The 14,443-nt window shown below is 38.6% G+C and overlaps 1 protein-coding gene and 1 pseudogene across 1 annotated transcript; one reads left to right on the top strand and one right to left on the bottom strand.

The window, feature by feature from the left end:
* The first annotated feature begins 6,559 nt into the window (after positions 1–6,559).
* LOC110663482 (pentatricopeptide repeat-containing protein At2g26790, mitochondrial-like) lies at positions 6,560–11,846 on the top strand (annotated as a pseudogene).
* A 1,038-nt stretch (positions 11,847–12,884) lies between these two features.
* Positions 12,885–13,842, bottom strand: LOC131174682 (uncharacterized). Its single transcript, XM_058138448.1, has 3 exons — positions 13,839–13,842; positions 13,257–13,403; positions 12,885–13,147 (listed from the first exon to the last, which is right to left on the bottom strand). Exons 1-3 carry the CDS (start codon positions 13,840–13,842, stop codon positions 12,885–12,887), a joined length of 414 nt encoding a protein of 137 aa, XP_057994431.1.
* Positions 13,843–14,443: the final 601 nt, after the last annotated feature.

Below are 14,443 nucleotides of genomic sequence, written 5' to 3'. Positions count from 1 at the left end.
TGTTCTTCCTCGGTCCGAGAGTATAATAGAATGTCATCTATGAATACGATGACAAAACGGTCCAAAAATGGCTTGAACACCTGTTCATCAAGTCCATGAAAATTTCTTTGGTGCATTAGTGAGTCCAAAAGACATCACCAAGAACTCATAATGACCATATCTTGTCTGAAAGCCGTTTTGGACACGTCCTCATTCACGATTCTCAATTGATGGTAGCTTTGATCGCGAGTCTATCTTGGAAAAGAATCTAGCTCCTTGGGTGATCAAACAAATCATCGATCAGGAAGTGGATACTTGTTCTTCACGGTGACCTTGTTCGGTATGCGTAGTCGATACACAACCTCAATGACCCATCCTTCTTTCTCACAAATAGAGCAGAGCACCCGGGGTGAAGTGCTCGGACGTATAAAACCCTTGTCCAAAAGCTCCTGTAGTTGCTCCTTGACTCTTTCAATTCTGGTGCCATCTGTAAGGTGGCATCGATATGGGGTTTGTACCGGAATAACATCAATGCGAACTCTATTCCCTTTACGGTGGCAACCTGGAAGCTCTTGAGGAAGACATCCATGAATTCTCGACAACAGGAACATTTTCCATCTTGACATCTTCTACGGATGTATCTCTCACCAATGCCAAATACCCTTGGCATCCACGCCTCAACATTTTTACGGCACTAATTGCGACACCAAATTATATGGAGCCACGCTCTGTCACCATCAAAGCTAAACTCTTCCACACGGTATGTGGAAGTATACCTTTGTTCCTGCGGTCTAAGGTGGCATAATGAGTTGCCAACCATCCATCCCGAGATTACATGAAATCCATTCTTGGTAGAGGAACCAAGTCTGTGGGAGGATCTTTCCATCCACTACCAGCTGGGCTACCGGAAATACCATGTCTACATCTATGTTGTCACTAAGTGGGGTAGCTCTTGACAAAGGGCACTCTAAAGTTGTAGGGTTTCTACCCAACCTCATGGCAAACACGGGGAGACAAATGAGTGCGTAGCACCGGATCTATCAAAACACGAGCCTCATAAGCAGACCAGGAAGAATACACGCCACAAGCGCATTTGAAGCTTGAGCATCTGGTGGGTCGGGGTGAAAACCGAGCTTGACCCCTACAGAGTGGCGGAACCACGATCTTGACTTCTACCTCTGATGCTGCCTCCAAATCCACGTCCCCCTTGTCCTCGGCCTGTTGGCCCATTGCACTGCCATGTTGGGCGCCGGATACAAGCTGTCGAGGAACATTGCCATGAGAACCACTGTGACCCCATACGTGGCTCATTGAACATGGGGCATTCTCTAGCAAAGTGACCGGTTGGCCACACAGAAGCATACTCTGATCCCATCAAACAAGGTCTGAATGTCCTCTTCCACACTTGTGCACAAGGTGCCAAGGAGGATCTGAGCAGGACCAGGCTGCTGTACCCGAGCTGTGACCCTTTCTTTGGATCAGTACCACAGTGCAGATCCTCGTGGTTTGTGTCTAAAACCACTTTTCTTGTTCCTACTCTTTCCTCTGTAATTACTCGGCCACCACTATCAGGAGTACCCATGGAAGGACACACGAGGAACCCTCTGCTCTGTTTTCTTTGCTCTTCATTTGTCATCTCTGACATAAGCGATCTCAATCTGTCTGGCTCGGTCAACCACCACATCAAAGGCGATCGGACATCATGGCGAGGTTGCATATCTCTGTCAAGCCCCTTTAGGAATCTTTTCACCTTCATAGTCTCTGTAGATCTGCTTTGGCAGGGCATATCTGCTCAATTCGAAGTGCAGTAGCATATTCATCTACGGACACGCCATTCTGTCTTAAGGCCTCAAAGGCCCACTTACGATCTCTGAAACTTTACGCACAAACCGGTTGATAAAAGTTCCTGGCCCAGGCCCATGTCAAACCCTCCATCAGGGGTAACACGTAGTCATTCATCCATTGCCTAGGCATGGGCCCCATGACGTGCTGCATACACTCTATCAATCTTCTATCGATCAAGCTGTAATTACATTCACATTTGCGAGAATCCAAAAACCGATATGCATCGTCTGACACATCATAGGTAACAGGCACCAATTTCTTGAAATTTATGATCTGTTTGTAAGATTCCTCTCTTGGTGCGGTGGGCTGCTCTTTGCTGTGGAGGGTGGACCATATCTTTGCGCCATCATGTCGATGGTTCTCTGCAGACCCGGCTAGAGTAGGCGCCATGGGGTCCATAGGACCTGTGCCATGAAAGCCTGTTCTGAGCGTGGGTAGCTGCTCTTCTACTTGGCGGCTCTAGGCCTCCTACCCGCCTCCTCGGGCGGCGCCTCATCTGTCTTGACACCTCGTCGGGCACATCGCTCTCAGTGCGATGGCGGCTCTCACCTTCTACGCATTTTCACGAAATTCATGACATTAGCCCACAAAATTCAAAACTGCACATTGCACAGCTCTATAGACTCATATTTATACATAACATATGGAGCAGAAACTAGAAGCAAAGATGACAATGCAAGACAAATGTGGACCATATATTTCCGCATGTGACTCCTAGTAGGCTCTTCCCAACACTTTAGACAACATTCCCTAAGAATGCGGAGCCTAAGCTCGATACCACATTTGTCACGACCCAACCTATGGGCGGACCGACACTAGGACACAGGCGACCTAAAGCCCCAAGGCCCGTAGTAAGCCTAACTGTTCATTTACCCAATCTCTGAGGCCCATTTGGGCCCAATTTCAAGAAAACAAGCGGACAGTCAGGCCATAAAATGGACTTACCAGCGGGAGTTTTGACTCACCCGAGCACTGTAAACACAATAAACAATCCATTGGGAGCTCGGCTCACCCTCCACATACTCATCAACATAATAATAAATGGGAGCTCGGCTCCTCATCCAATCCATCAAAGCAGACTTAAAATATTAAGTTTCTGGGTCCAACATGATAATAATATTACGGACCAAATTCAAATAATTCTTGCTAACACATGCGGAAATTCTAGGAGTAAATAAAATTACACAAATATCGATAAACAACTGCGAAGTATAAGCGAGTTAACCCGAATAAAATATCCTCCTGCGGCTGTAAAATTTTTTGAGCAGAGTGGCGTTCGACTCGAGAGTAAAATATCAATTTTAACCATAATCTCTATAACTATCTAAAACTAATGCACCTGTAGAGTGAAATGCAACATCAACATCATATTCACATCATAGCATCAAAAGGTAATTTGGAGCACTCACACACCTGTAGCATCAATCATAATATATTGGGAGTGATCCCTATCTGACTCTCTTAAATCCAACTTTGGTGCAGTGAAGAACTCAAGCGGACTTTCGCTTAATAAACCAAATCGAGGTCGTGAAGAACTCAAGCCGTGACTACCCCTCGAAGGAGCGGGTCCATGAAGAACTCAAGCGTGACTACCCGTCCTATCCATAGTCCACACCACATCACACGCACGCCAACGCACGCACGCTGCTGCTCCAAATTACCACAACAACACTCATGGCACATTATGATTATGAATGCAACATAATTCGTGCCTAGAGTTTAACTACATAAATATATGCATATAAGTGATGCATGGGCATCTTTGAACATATAATAATATCGAAATTACAATTAAAATTAATATTTTACTCACAAACTTGGCGACAAATTCTTGTGGCGGTGGCGGAGGAAGAAAGGCATCGGCTCACACGACAATTACATTACATCTATTTAATAAATTTGACTCAATACAAACAAAGAAAAATATCAAGTCGTCCTAAGTCGTGTAGAAAATCGTGAGTCTCCTATACCTAGGACCTACCCAACTGCAAAAGGGCTAAAATCGCACTTCTATATTAACAATCCATATATCAACAGTTCAATCATATCACACAGCCCCTCATGGGCCCATCAAATCAATCATCCCTCACAATACGCAAAATTTAAATTTAGTCATTATGATTGATCATTTTTGCAAAAAGCGCCCAAACAAGCTCTAAAAATTATAAAACTTTGCCCGCGGTCCTTAGCAATATTACTAAGCTATTGCAAAAAGAATCGTAATTTTCTAAGCTACCACGAATATTTTATGGATTTTTAATCCTATTTAAGCACTAGAAAATTACGTAAAAACAAGGTTGGGTTTACCTTTGCGATTCCGACTTGAGGGCGCTCGGGACGTCGACAATGGGGGCTAGCCAAAACCTCGGCCCAATTCGGAGACTTTTCGTGCAGTGCATTTGGCGGAATTTTGCGAACCGATCAAGCTGTCGAATTTCCGCGAATCGAGGATACCTACGAAGCCCATAACACGGGGTTAGTACATAAATTTTCAGAATTTTCTAAGCTCATTTAATGCTCGAAAATACAACTGCGAAGTTAGTGGGACCCAGAAAAAGCGGTGTCGGAAAAAATTGAAATTTATGTCGTTGCGAAGCTCTCGGCGAATGGAGCGTCTTTGGTGGCCTCGGTTTTCGTGGGATTCACGGTTTGAGAAATCTAGCCCAAAAGTCGAAATGGGCTAAAATCTTCCGAGCAAAAATCGGACAATCGCTCGATGGATTTGGCGTTCTTGGTGTCTATGGAAAGCTCTCGCCGAGTAGATGATTTTGGACACAAGACCGGTCCAATTGGTGGCGGATCGGCGGATTTGGCCGAGAAAGTCGCCAGCGGCCTTGTGAGGGCGTTCAGCGGCGTTCCGGCCGTTTAGGCGTGGCCGGGCATTTGGTAGCGGCGCTGGCATTTCTTGGCAGGTGAGGCTGGTGGCGGCTAGGGCGGAGAGAGAAAGCGAGAGAAGAGAGGAGAGGCGTTGCGCGGGAGGAAGAAAAGAGAAGAGACGGTCCAGGTCGGCCGTCCGATCGATCCGGATTCGATTCGGTTCGATTCGAAATACAAAATTTTGAATTTTTACTCTGCCTCGGGACCGAAAACGAGGTCCAAAAATTCCGAAAAAATTCCGTAAAACTCAAAAAAATACGTAGACTCCAAATATATTTTTAGTTTTGCCACGTGGTCTTTAAATTAATTTTTAAAAATCATCAAAGTTTATATTTTCGAAAAATCGAACCCGATTTTTAAAATCCGAAAAATCTCAAAAAAATTCCTAAAATTCAAATAAAATTAAAATACCAAAAATACTCATAAATAATAAAATTTTGGGGTGTTACATGGAATGTAAAGGTAGGGTGCAAACTAAGGGAGATGGCTACTAGGTATGAGGAAGTTGTGACCATGTATTTGAGGATGACTGTTGAAGGGAATTCCAATAAGATGAACAAAAGAGTTCCAACAGTGGTGTTGGCGAAGGAGCTTACTATTTATGGAAAGGAAAATAATGAGTATTCCATATTTGAATTGTTGATGGGTAATAAAGGAAATAACTTGAGTTTTTGTGCTTTTAATAGGCATGGATGGAGTAGGGAAGAAATTTCAACCCCAAATTGTGTGCAATGATGATATAGGGAAATTTGATAATAAAGCATGAATTTATGTTTTTATTGAATTTAACATTCTTGTTTGGGAAGAAGTTTTCAGTCAGTCTAGATGATGTTTGGACCGAGAATTAGGAGTATTATAGTATTGATATCCTTCAAGTTTTGAGATTGAGCTATTATCATCTTCCTTCACAGGTAACGGTGTTATGCTTATTGTGCAATTTTTCCTAAGGATATCGAATTAGACAAGAATGAGTTGGTTTTGTTATGGATGGCATAAGAAGTTTTAGAATATACATAGGCTCATGCTTTATAACTATTAACATTATATCATCATGAAGATAAAATGTGTGATATATGATCTGGTAAGTGATCTAGCTCAATTTGTTGGTGGAGAAATGTGTTTTAACTTGAATTATATCATCATGGAGATAATATGTGATTTGTGATCTGGTAAGCGATTAGCTATTTTTTAGTTCTTAGTTATATAAGTATATTTTAATTAAAGATTATATAATTAAGAAATATATAAAAGATGATATAATATTATTTTTAGAGAGTATATTTTTTATATTAATATTATTATTTTAATATTAGTATTATTATTTTTTTTATATTAAAAATTTAAGATTGTATTTTATATTTTAAAATGAATATAAAAACATTATAATTTTAAGTGTAATAGCTGAGATTTAAAATGAAATTAAAATTAAAATAGAACTAAAACTAGAAAATGTGTGTAAATTAAAGCACAATTTTTTTAAGAGAGAAAATTTGTGATTTTAATATAAATATATAAAGTGTTTGTTTGGTATTACTTTTGGAGGCTGAAATTATTTTGTTATTTTAATTTTTTTTTATAATTAATATTTATTAAATTTAATTTTAAATTATTTTTTAATATTTTTTAATTAATATATTTAAAAAAATAATTTTTAATATTAATTTTAATAACAATACCAAATAAATATTAAGCTTTACATCGTTAAATTAAGTCAAATTGAATAATTAAAACATAATTTAATATAAATGGGGAGAATTAATTTTGCGCCAATCGTAAATTTTGCTTAGATTTTAAAGTAATGGTTAAAAGAGCGGGGAAAAAAAAGTTGGATTTTAAATTCATAGTGTCCAAAACACATTGGTTAAACCCTAGAATGATTGAAAATTTGGCTGTGCCGTTAAAATCTCAAACGTCAAAACCCTAGCGGATCAAAATCTAAATAATATAATTTTTTTAATATTAAAAAAATAAAAAACTCAAAACCCTTGAAAAACCCTAGCTCGGCTATTTCTCTAACACGTTCTGTATTGAATTCGCAGTCCTTTGCTTGTCATCTTCATCTACTTCTATGAGAAGCTCTCAACTTCCATGTGGCTTTCGTCTTCCAGGTCAGTCTTTAATTTTAACGGAAAACTTCTGACCCCTAAACCTATCTCCATTCTACTTCTTCTTTTCAATTCCAAATCCTTCTCAACATCACTTGCCCCCTTGATCAACAATTCCTCCACCACCGCCGCTGGCGACAGCGACGTTGACCAGCGACAATATCTAGATTCATTCGAGGTTGTTGATATCTCATACAGCCTTAAGAAACAACCCAATCAGGCTTCTCCTTCTTTTGCAAATTGAAGGACTTGGGTTTCCAACATGATGTCTCCACCTGTGCTGCTATTATTAGAATCCTCTGTTATTGGGGTCTCCACGGGAACCTCCGTTCCATTTTCTTTGATCTTTTTATGGCTTCTCGCAATGATAATGGTGCTTCTTTTGATATTTCATGCTTGCTTGATACTCTCAGTGAAGGGGTTGTTGATGACACTAAACAACATTCTTCATTTCTGTTTAAAGAATATGATGCCTTGGTTAAGTCCTATCTTAGTGCTGGTATGTTTGATGAGACTATTGATGCTTTGTTTCAAATGGGGAGGCGTGGATTCGTGCCCCATATATTCACCTGTAACTTTCTCATGAATAGATTGATTCAGAATGGTAAAGTGGATATGGCGCTGGCCATTTACAAGCAGTTGAAGAGGATGGGTTTGAGCCTTAATGATTTTGCCTATGCCACTGTTATAAAGGCATTTTGCTTAAAGGGTAGTTTAGAAGAGGCTGCAGATGTCTTTAAAGACATAGAGGAAGATGGTGTTACCGGCATTTATTTTACTTACATAGCTTATATAGGACTTCGTGTGAATCAGAAGTCGGACTTGGGCTATCAGGTGCTTCAAGCATGGAAATCAGCTAACATCCCCTTCGACACATAAGTTTATGCAGTTGCAATTCGTGGCTTTTGCAATGAGATGAAATTGGACAAAGCAGAAGGAGTCTTGCTTGACTTGGAAAAAGAAGGGTGAGTTCCAGATATGCATTGCTACAACGCATAGATTTGTGGGTTAAGCAAGGGTGGGAAATTGCTAAAAGCATATGCTCTCCTCAATGATGCCAAGGGGTGTCAAAATTAGTTGTGTGGTTGTTGGTTCAATTCTTCAATGCTTTTGTGAAATGGGCATGCATTCTGAAATGGTGGATCAATTTAATGAATTTAAGAACTTAGGTATATTTCTAGATGAGGTTTGCTACAACATTGTAGTTGATGCTTTGTGCAAACTGAGGAAACTAGAAGAGGCTCTAGCATTGCTAGATGAGATGAAGGTCAAGCAAATGGATATGGATATTGTGCATTATGCGACTCTAATTAATGGATATTGTTGCCAAGGAAATCTGGTTGGTGCATACTAGGTATTTGAGGAAATGAGAGAAAAGGGTTTAAAGCCGGATATTATCACTTACGATGTACTTGCTAGTTGAATTTGTGGACAAGGCCTTGCAGCTGAGGCATTTAACCTTTTGGATCATATGAAGACACAGAATCTGAAACCTAATGATATTACACGTAATGTGATAATTCAAAGTTTATGTGAAGGAGGGAAAGTGACAGAAGCTGAAGCATTTTTTAATAGTATAAGGGATTATGCTGCCATGATTAATGGATACTGTAAAGCCAGCCATACTAGAGAGGCGTATAAGCTTTTCATTAAACTTTCAGGACAGGGGCACATGGTGAAGAAAAGTTGCTGCTACAATCTTCTCAAAAACCTGTGTGAGGAAGGTGATAATGATGGAATTCTCGTGCTGCTAAAGAAAATGTTGGCTTTGAATGTGGAACCTAGCAAGGTTATGTACGGTAGAATCATCGCTGCTTTGTGTCGGGCTGGAGATGTGAGAAATGCACAATCAGTTTTTGACATTATGTCTGTGAAAGGGGTGACTCCTGATATCTTTACCTACACAATAATGATAAGTAGTTACTGCAGGATGAATTGCTTGTAGGAAGCCCATGATCTTTTTTATGATATGAAACAAAGAGGAATTAAACATGATCTGGTTACTTATACCGTTTTGCTTGATGGTCATCAAAAAGCACATATAAGGAAGGTACGTTCCTTAGCCAGTTCTAAGGGAAGCAATAAAAACGTGTTTGATGCTTCATCTGTTTGGGGGAAATGAAGAATAAGGGAATCAGACCAGATGTCATTTGTTATACTGTTTTGATTGATGGACATTGTAAGGCAGATAACCTTCTGGATGCTGTATGCCTCTTTGATGAAATGATTGAGAGAGGACTAAAACCTGATACAGTAACTTACACAGTTCTTCTATCCGGCTTTTGTAACAGGGGAGATGTGGATAGAGCTGTAGACCTTCTTGATCAAATGTCACTACAGGGAATAATGCCTGATGATCGCACCATGTCTGTTTTACAGTGTTGTATTTTAAAAGACAGGAAGGTGCAGTTTAAGGAGTAACAACTTCTGTAGGTGTCGGTGGCTGGATGAATCTAAAATATGTGAACTAGTCCAAAAATTATTCACAGGTACAACATAATGAATTAATCCTGTTATTATTTTGCATTTCTCTCTTTGTGTGTGTTTTTTGTGGTGTCTGTGTCACTCTGTAAAATACTTTGATTGAGATTAAATTGTCAATTTCTCATCTTCTACAGATACTTGTAGGGTGGCTACTATATTGATTAATTCTAAGTGAGCAGGAAAAATCAATCTGAACTCCAAAATCTGTATTTTTTCTACCTCTTGCAAATCCTTCATCATTTATGTTTGCAAAGGTTTCATCTTTCAACTGAAAGCATCTGATAAGACATTTCAATTTGGGATGTTGTCTGAAACCCAAACTCTTAACCTATGTAGAAATTTATTAGGAGACTAGTCAATTTTCATCCTAATCCTTGTGTTTGTTGTTTGAAGTTTAAAGTTCAAGCAACTCCGTAATGTGTTGAGATATGTATCTATATTTTTTGTAATTCACTAGATCATATGAACAAACACTAGAAATACTAGCCAGGAACATGCTTTGGTGGACTTGCATTCGGTAAAGGCCTTTGTGGCGTATTGCTTCACATTACTAATTCTTGGAGTACATTTCTTGCATAACAACTGGGTGGTGTTGTGATTTGTGGAGTTGGTAACTTGAGCTAAGTAGAGTTAGTTGTTAGAGTCAAAGACTTGTTATACAGTTGTAACTAAATAAGCTGAGTTGGACTATGTAATTGGATAGCTGATTGTATTGCAACTGTATAAATACAAATACAGAACAATTGTTTAGTTGCCAAATTAATAAAATAAAGAATCTCATTTTCTCCCTCTAATTTCTGTTCTCTCTCTTTCTCTGCTTCTATCTTCCTCCTCCTTCTTCTTCTATTCTCTTCCTTTTCATCTATTCTCTCTTCTGTATTCAATTGTTGATAAGGAATGGTAGCTGAGTTGGGTTCATGCGCCAAGAATCTGACAATTTGGTATCAAAGCAGTTCGAGTTTGGGGACCAGACGATTACAGAGGATAAGGCAATGGTTAACCCTAAGAGGATCGCATGCAAGCCTGGGAGCTAAGGTTCCAAGAGATGAATCGAGAAATGCATGTTACTATGGATGGGAATTCAGCGAGATTGGAGGAACTGATACAAGTGAATCAAAGAAAGAATCAAGAGGATAAGGTGGAGTTGTGACAAGAGCCGAGTCTGCTGAATCAGAAGATTGACTAACTGCTGGAGTTGTTTAAGGTTTCTCAACCCTCCAAAGGTGCAGAAGCCGTTTTTCCTGCTCCTGCTCCTCAATTTGTTGTTGGGTCTAATTCTCAAGCGAATGAGAAAAGAGATATTCTGCCTTTCCCTAGTCTTGGGTTAGAGAGGTTGGTGAATCCAGTGATGGAACTACTGGAAGTAAGGGTAATAATACAATTGTTGCTCTTCAATCTACTGAAATTCTTGAGAATGATGGTGTAGAGTTTTGTCAAGTTAAAGAATCAATTAATATTGATTCTGGGATTAAGGATGTTGATGAACAAAATTTTGAAGAAAAAAATTGAGAGTCTCTTGAGCATTTCAATGTTGTGAAGAAGACCAAAGTCTCACAAACAATATCATTCCGCAAATTGTATCTACGGATAAAAATAAAAAATTGATGAAGGATTTTCTGAGTGAATATAGTAATTTCCAGTTTCTTGACCTTGAATTCTTTAAATTTCCTGATATTCATCATAAGATTAGTTTTGTTCAAAGGGTTTCTAAGCTTGAAATTGTGCAAGTTATTATCTTTCATGGTGAAGAAGATATGGGGAGTTACAAAAACTGTGGATCTTGTAAGAAAGTTCCAATATTATGAGTGGTATGATTGTTTAATGAAATCAAAAGGTAATGCTATTCTTAAGGAAAATGGATCGAGATGCGGAGAAGACAGAGAATGAAAAGGTTTGTTGCACAGAATATGTTTGTGAAAATGCCCTTGAAAGGAACTTTCTCATTTGAATGTTGGCTTTATTCCTGTAAGTTTACATTGTCCAGCATCAGTGGTTCATTTGAAGAAAATTGTCCAAGGTTCAAGCAAGGAGCTTTGCCAGAATTCCAACTCTTGTTTTGTTTAGTACTATTTTGTGCCAACTCATGTTTTGGGCCTTTCTTGGTGTTGAAAAAAGTTAGTGCAGCACTCTCTACCAGATTTCAGGAAGCATGATTCCTATGTGGTTTCTCCAATAGCAACACTGGATCATAGGACAATTCAAAGAGATGGTCACTCAAGTGGAGCAAATTCTTGTACAATGAGAATCATTTTCCTTCTCAAGATGCTACTTGGGAAGCTAAAGATTTTATGCAGCAGCAATTTCATAAGTTTGTTCTTGAGGACAAGAACACTCTTGAAGGGCAGGGTAATGTTGTGACTTGAGGAGCTGGTAACCTGAGCTAAGCAGAGTTAGTTGTGAGAGTCAAAAACTAGTTATACAGTTGTAACTAAATAAGCTGAGTTGGCCTAGTGTAATTGGATAGCTGATTGTATTGCAACTATATAAATACAAAAACAGAACAATTGTATAGTTACCAAATTAATGAAAATAAAGAATCTCATTTTCTCCCTCTAATTTCTATTCTCTCTCATTCTCTGCTTCTATCTTCCTTCTCCTTCTTCTTCAATTCTCTCTTCCGTATTCAATTGTTGGTATGGAATGGTAGCTGAGTTGGGTTCATGAGCCAAGAATCTAACAGGTGGCTGCACTTCTGCTATTGGACTAGAACCCTGTTAAGAATCCATTTTATTCTACTGAGTGGATTGTATATTCATATCCCTTATGGCATCATTATCAAATGCTAGGCCTTCACATAAGTTATTCAAATTGCTTGTGCTTGGGCTTTGACTCAAGTTTGTGATGGTGTGGGGTTGCGTTGTATCATGTTTCAAGCCCTACCATTCTCTTGGTGCAAGTTAGAAAAAATAAACTCCAAGTCCATGGTAAGCACAAAATTAATTGAATGTATTTGTGTCAATAGTTATGGGCAATGATGTGTGAAAATTGATGGTACTTTCTAGATTTGTGGGAAAAAAAAAAAACTGACTACAACTAAATAATTCTTTTTTGTTTTTGTCAAAAATGAAAAACGAGGTTTGAGGAATATTGAGTAATACTGAATTATCATTTTTAAATGCTATATTTTAAGTAGGTTACTAGGACTTCCCCTGCTGATTCTTCTTCTCCTCCAACCGTGGTTTTAAATCGCGGTTGCGGTCGCGAGTAATGGAAACAGGCCCGTAAAAGCCGTAACATAACGGTAACGGTCTGGCACTATGCAAATTTTTTTGAAAATTTTGTAAAGCTCATGAAGTTAGTAGATATTAATAGAAACAAGTAAAATTAAGATATACAATCACATAATAAGCATAAATACATTAAATAAAGACATTAAAACAATCATTCTTATACATCATTAGAATTAATAAATTGATAGCTAAAATAATTATGTAAAAAGGAATGTCTAGGAGGATCTTGACCTTGATTTTGAGAGCTTTGATCATCAGCTTGATGTTGATATTGATAATATTCTGATGGATTAAAACTGAATAAGGAATGAATTGGATCATTGAAGTTGGGCTGTGGAGGAGGAGGGTATAAGTGCTCTGCCTCTTATGATGAGAAATTTCCATACATGGGAGGGTAATGGTATGGATATGGATTTGGGTGCGCTTGTCCATGTCCATATCCATATCCATATCCATAATCACTAGTAGATGTAGATGATGAGTGTCCACCATGCATGATATTTTCACCATATCCGCATCCATATCCATATCCATATCCATAGTTAGCTTCAGAATCATAAGAACACTCCCCCTCATGTGTAGGACCTTTGCCTTTTGATGATGATGCATCCACTGGAACCACATGATCTGTGATATATTTGTTGCACTGTTGGAGATTGAGATGGAGATGGAGCCATGCCACTAGATTGCTCTCTACTACTGCTTTGTACATCTTCATGTGATTGTGAACTAGTACCTGCACTACCTCCACCTATCGATCCTCCCCCAACTTCACCACCATCACCATCATCATCATCATCATCACTTGATAATACAAAAGAAGCTGAAGCACCAGCACCAGCACCAGCACCAGCACCAGCACCATCACTTCTTTGTCCTTGAGCTTCAGGAATGGATTGTGAATGTGATGGAGTATTTTATGTGTACTTAATAAAGATTAAGAAGATAGCTAAAATTAGAAGGAAAAAACTCAACCTTGTATGAGTATGCTCTAGAGAATTGAAGGATTCAAGCCTTGGGTTGTGATATAATGCAGAAAATTTAAGGGAAAATTGATATTTTGAGAGCAAGGAGATGAGCTTGGGACGTTTAGAGACTTAGAGCAGAAACTATGAAAGACTAAAGAAAATAGGACTTGGGGGGAGAGGCTAAAATTGAAGAAAATGTTAAAAGGCTTAAAGTAAAAGTGAAATTATTTGAATTTAGTCAATAATTGTGGCCTACCATTCCATTTTCACGTGATTTTGCTGCAAGATGTGAAAAAAGGCTGAAAAGTATATATAAAAAAAAAATGCTCCTTGCGTGTAATGGCCGTTACCCATTACGTAATGGTCACCCGCAATTTTTTTTTGCCGTTAACGGTAGTTGAAAATTCCTGTAAATAACGGCCGTTACGTAACGTAATGGCCGTTATTTCATTCCATGCCTCCAACCTATTGTAACCTATTGTGGGGAGGGAGGAGGAGAAAGTATGATATAATCTATGGATAAAAATGTCACCTAGCATAGAGTAGATTGTCTTTTCGTGTGATCTAGATTGTCATAAGAAATAGTTCTGCCATTTATCAGGTGGCTCAATTTCATTGCTGGTTGCTGTCACACTCAAATTCAATTTGTGTCATAAATTTCAACAGTAGTAACAATAGAATTTAAGCAACCACACAAATTTTATGATAAGTCCAATAAACATTTTTGAAATTAAGTCCATTTAAGGTGGAAGTCTCGCTCAATAGCAGAGATCATACTGAAGATCTTGTCTTTGCTTCTTTTTCTTTTGCTGTCTGTCTCCGCTTCTTTGAAGTTCTCTAGTTTGTTTTGAGTCGTTGATTCTCTACACTCTTACGGTTTATATTTATGCTATTTATTTGTTTTTCTGTTTTTGGTGTTTCACAACTAATCCTTGATATTTGGACCATGTCACTG

This window comes from Hevea brasiliensis, chromosome 16 (genome assembly GCF_030052815.1).
Source record: "Hevea brasiliensis isolate MT/VB/25A 57/8 chromosome 16, ASM3005281v1, whole genome shotgun sequence".
In the NCBI taxonomy this organism is placed as follows: Eukaryota; Viridiplantae; Streptophyta; class Magnoliopsida; order Malpighiales; family Euphorbiaceae; genus Hevea; species Hevea brasiliensis.
This window is presented reverse-complemented; position numbering and strand designations above follow the sequence as displayed.

Bases quoted from the DNA above. Each gene is read 5' to 3' on its own strand.
- LOC131174682 (XM_058138448.1), bottom strand. The intron at 13,148-13,256 runs GTACTAGTTCAC...AATATATCACAG, and splicing joins GATAGGTGGAGGTAGTGCAG to ATCATGTGGTTCCAGTGGAT.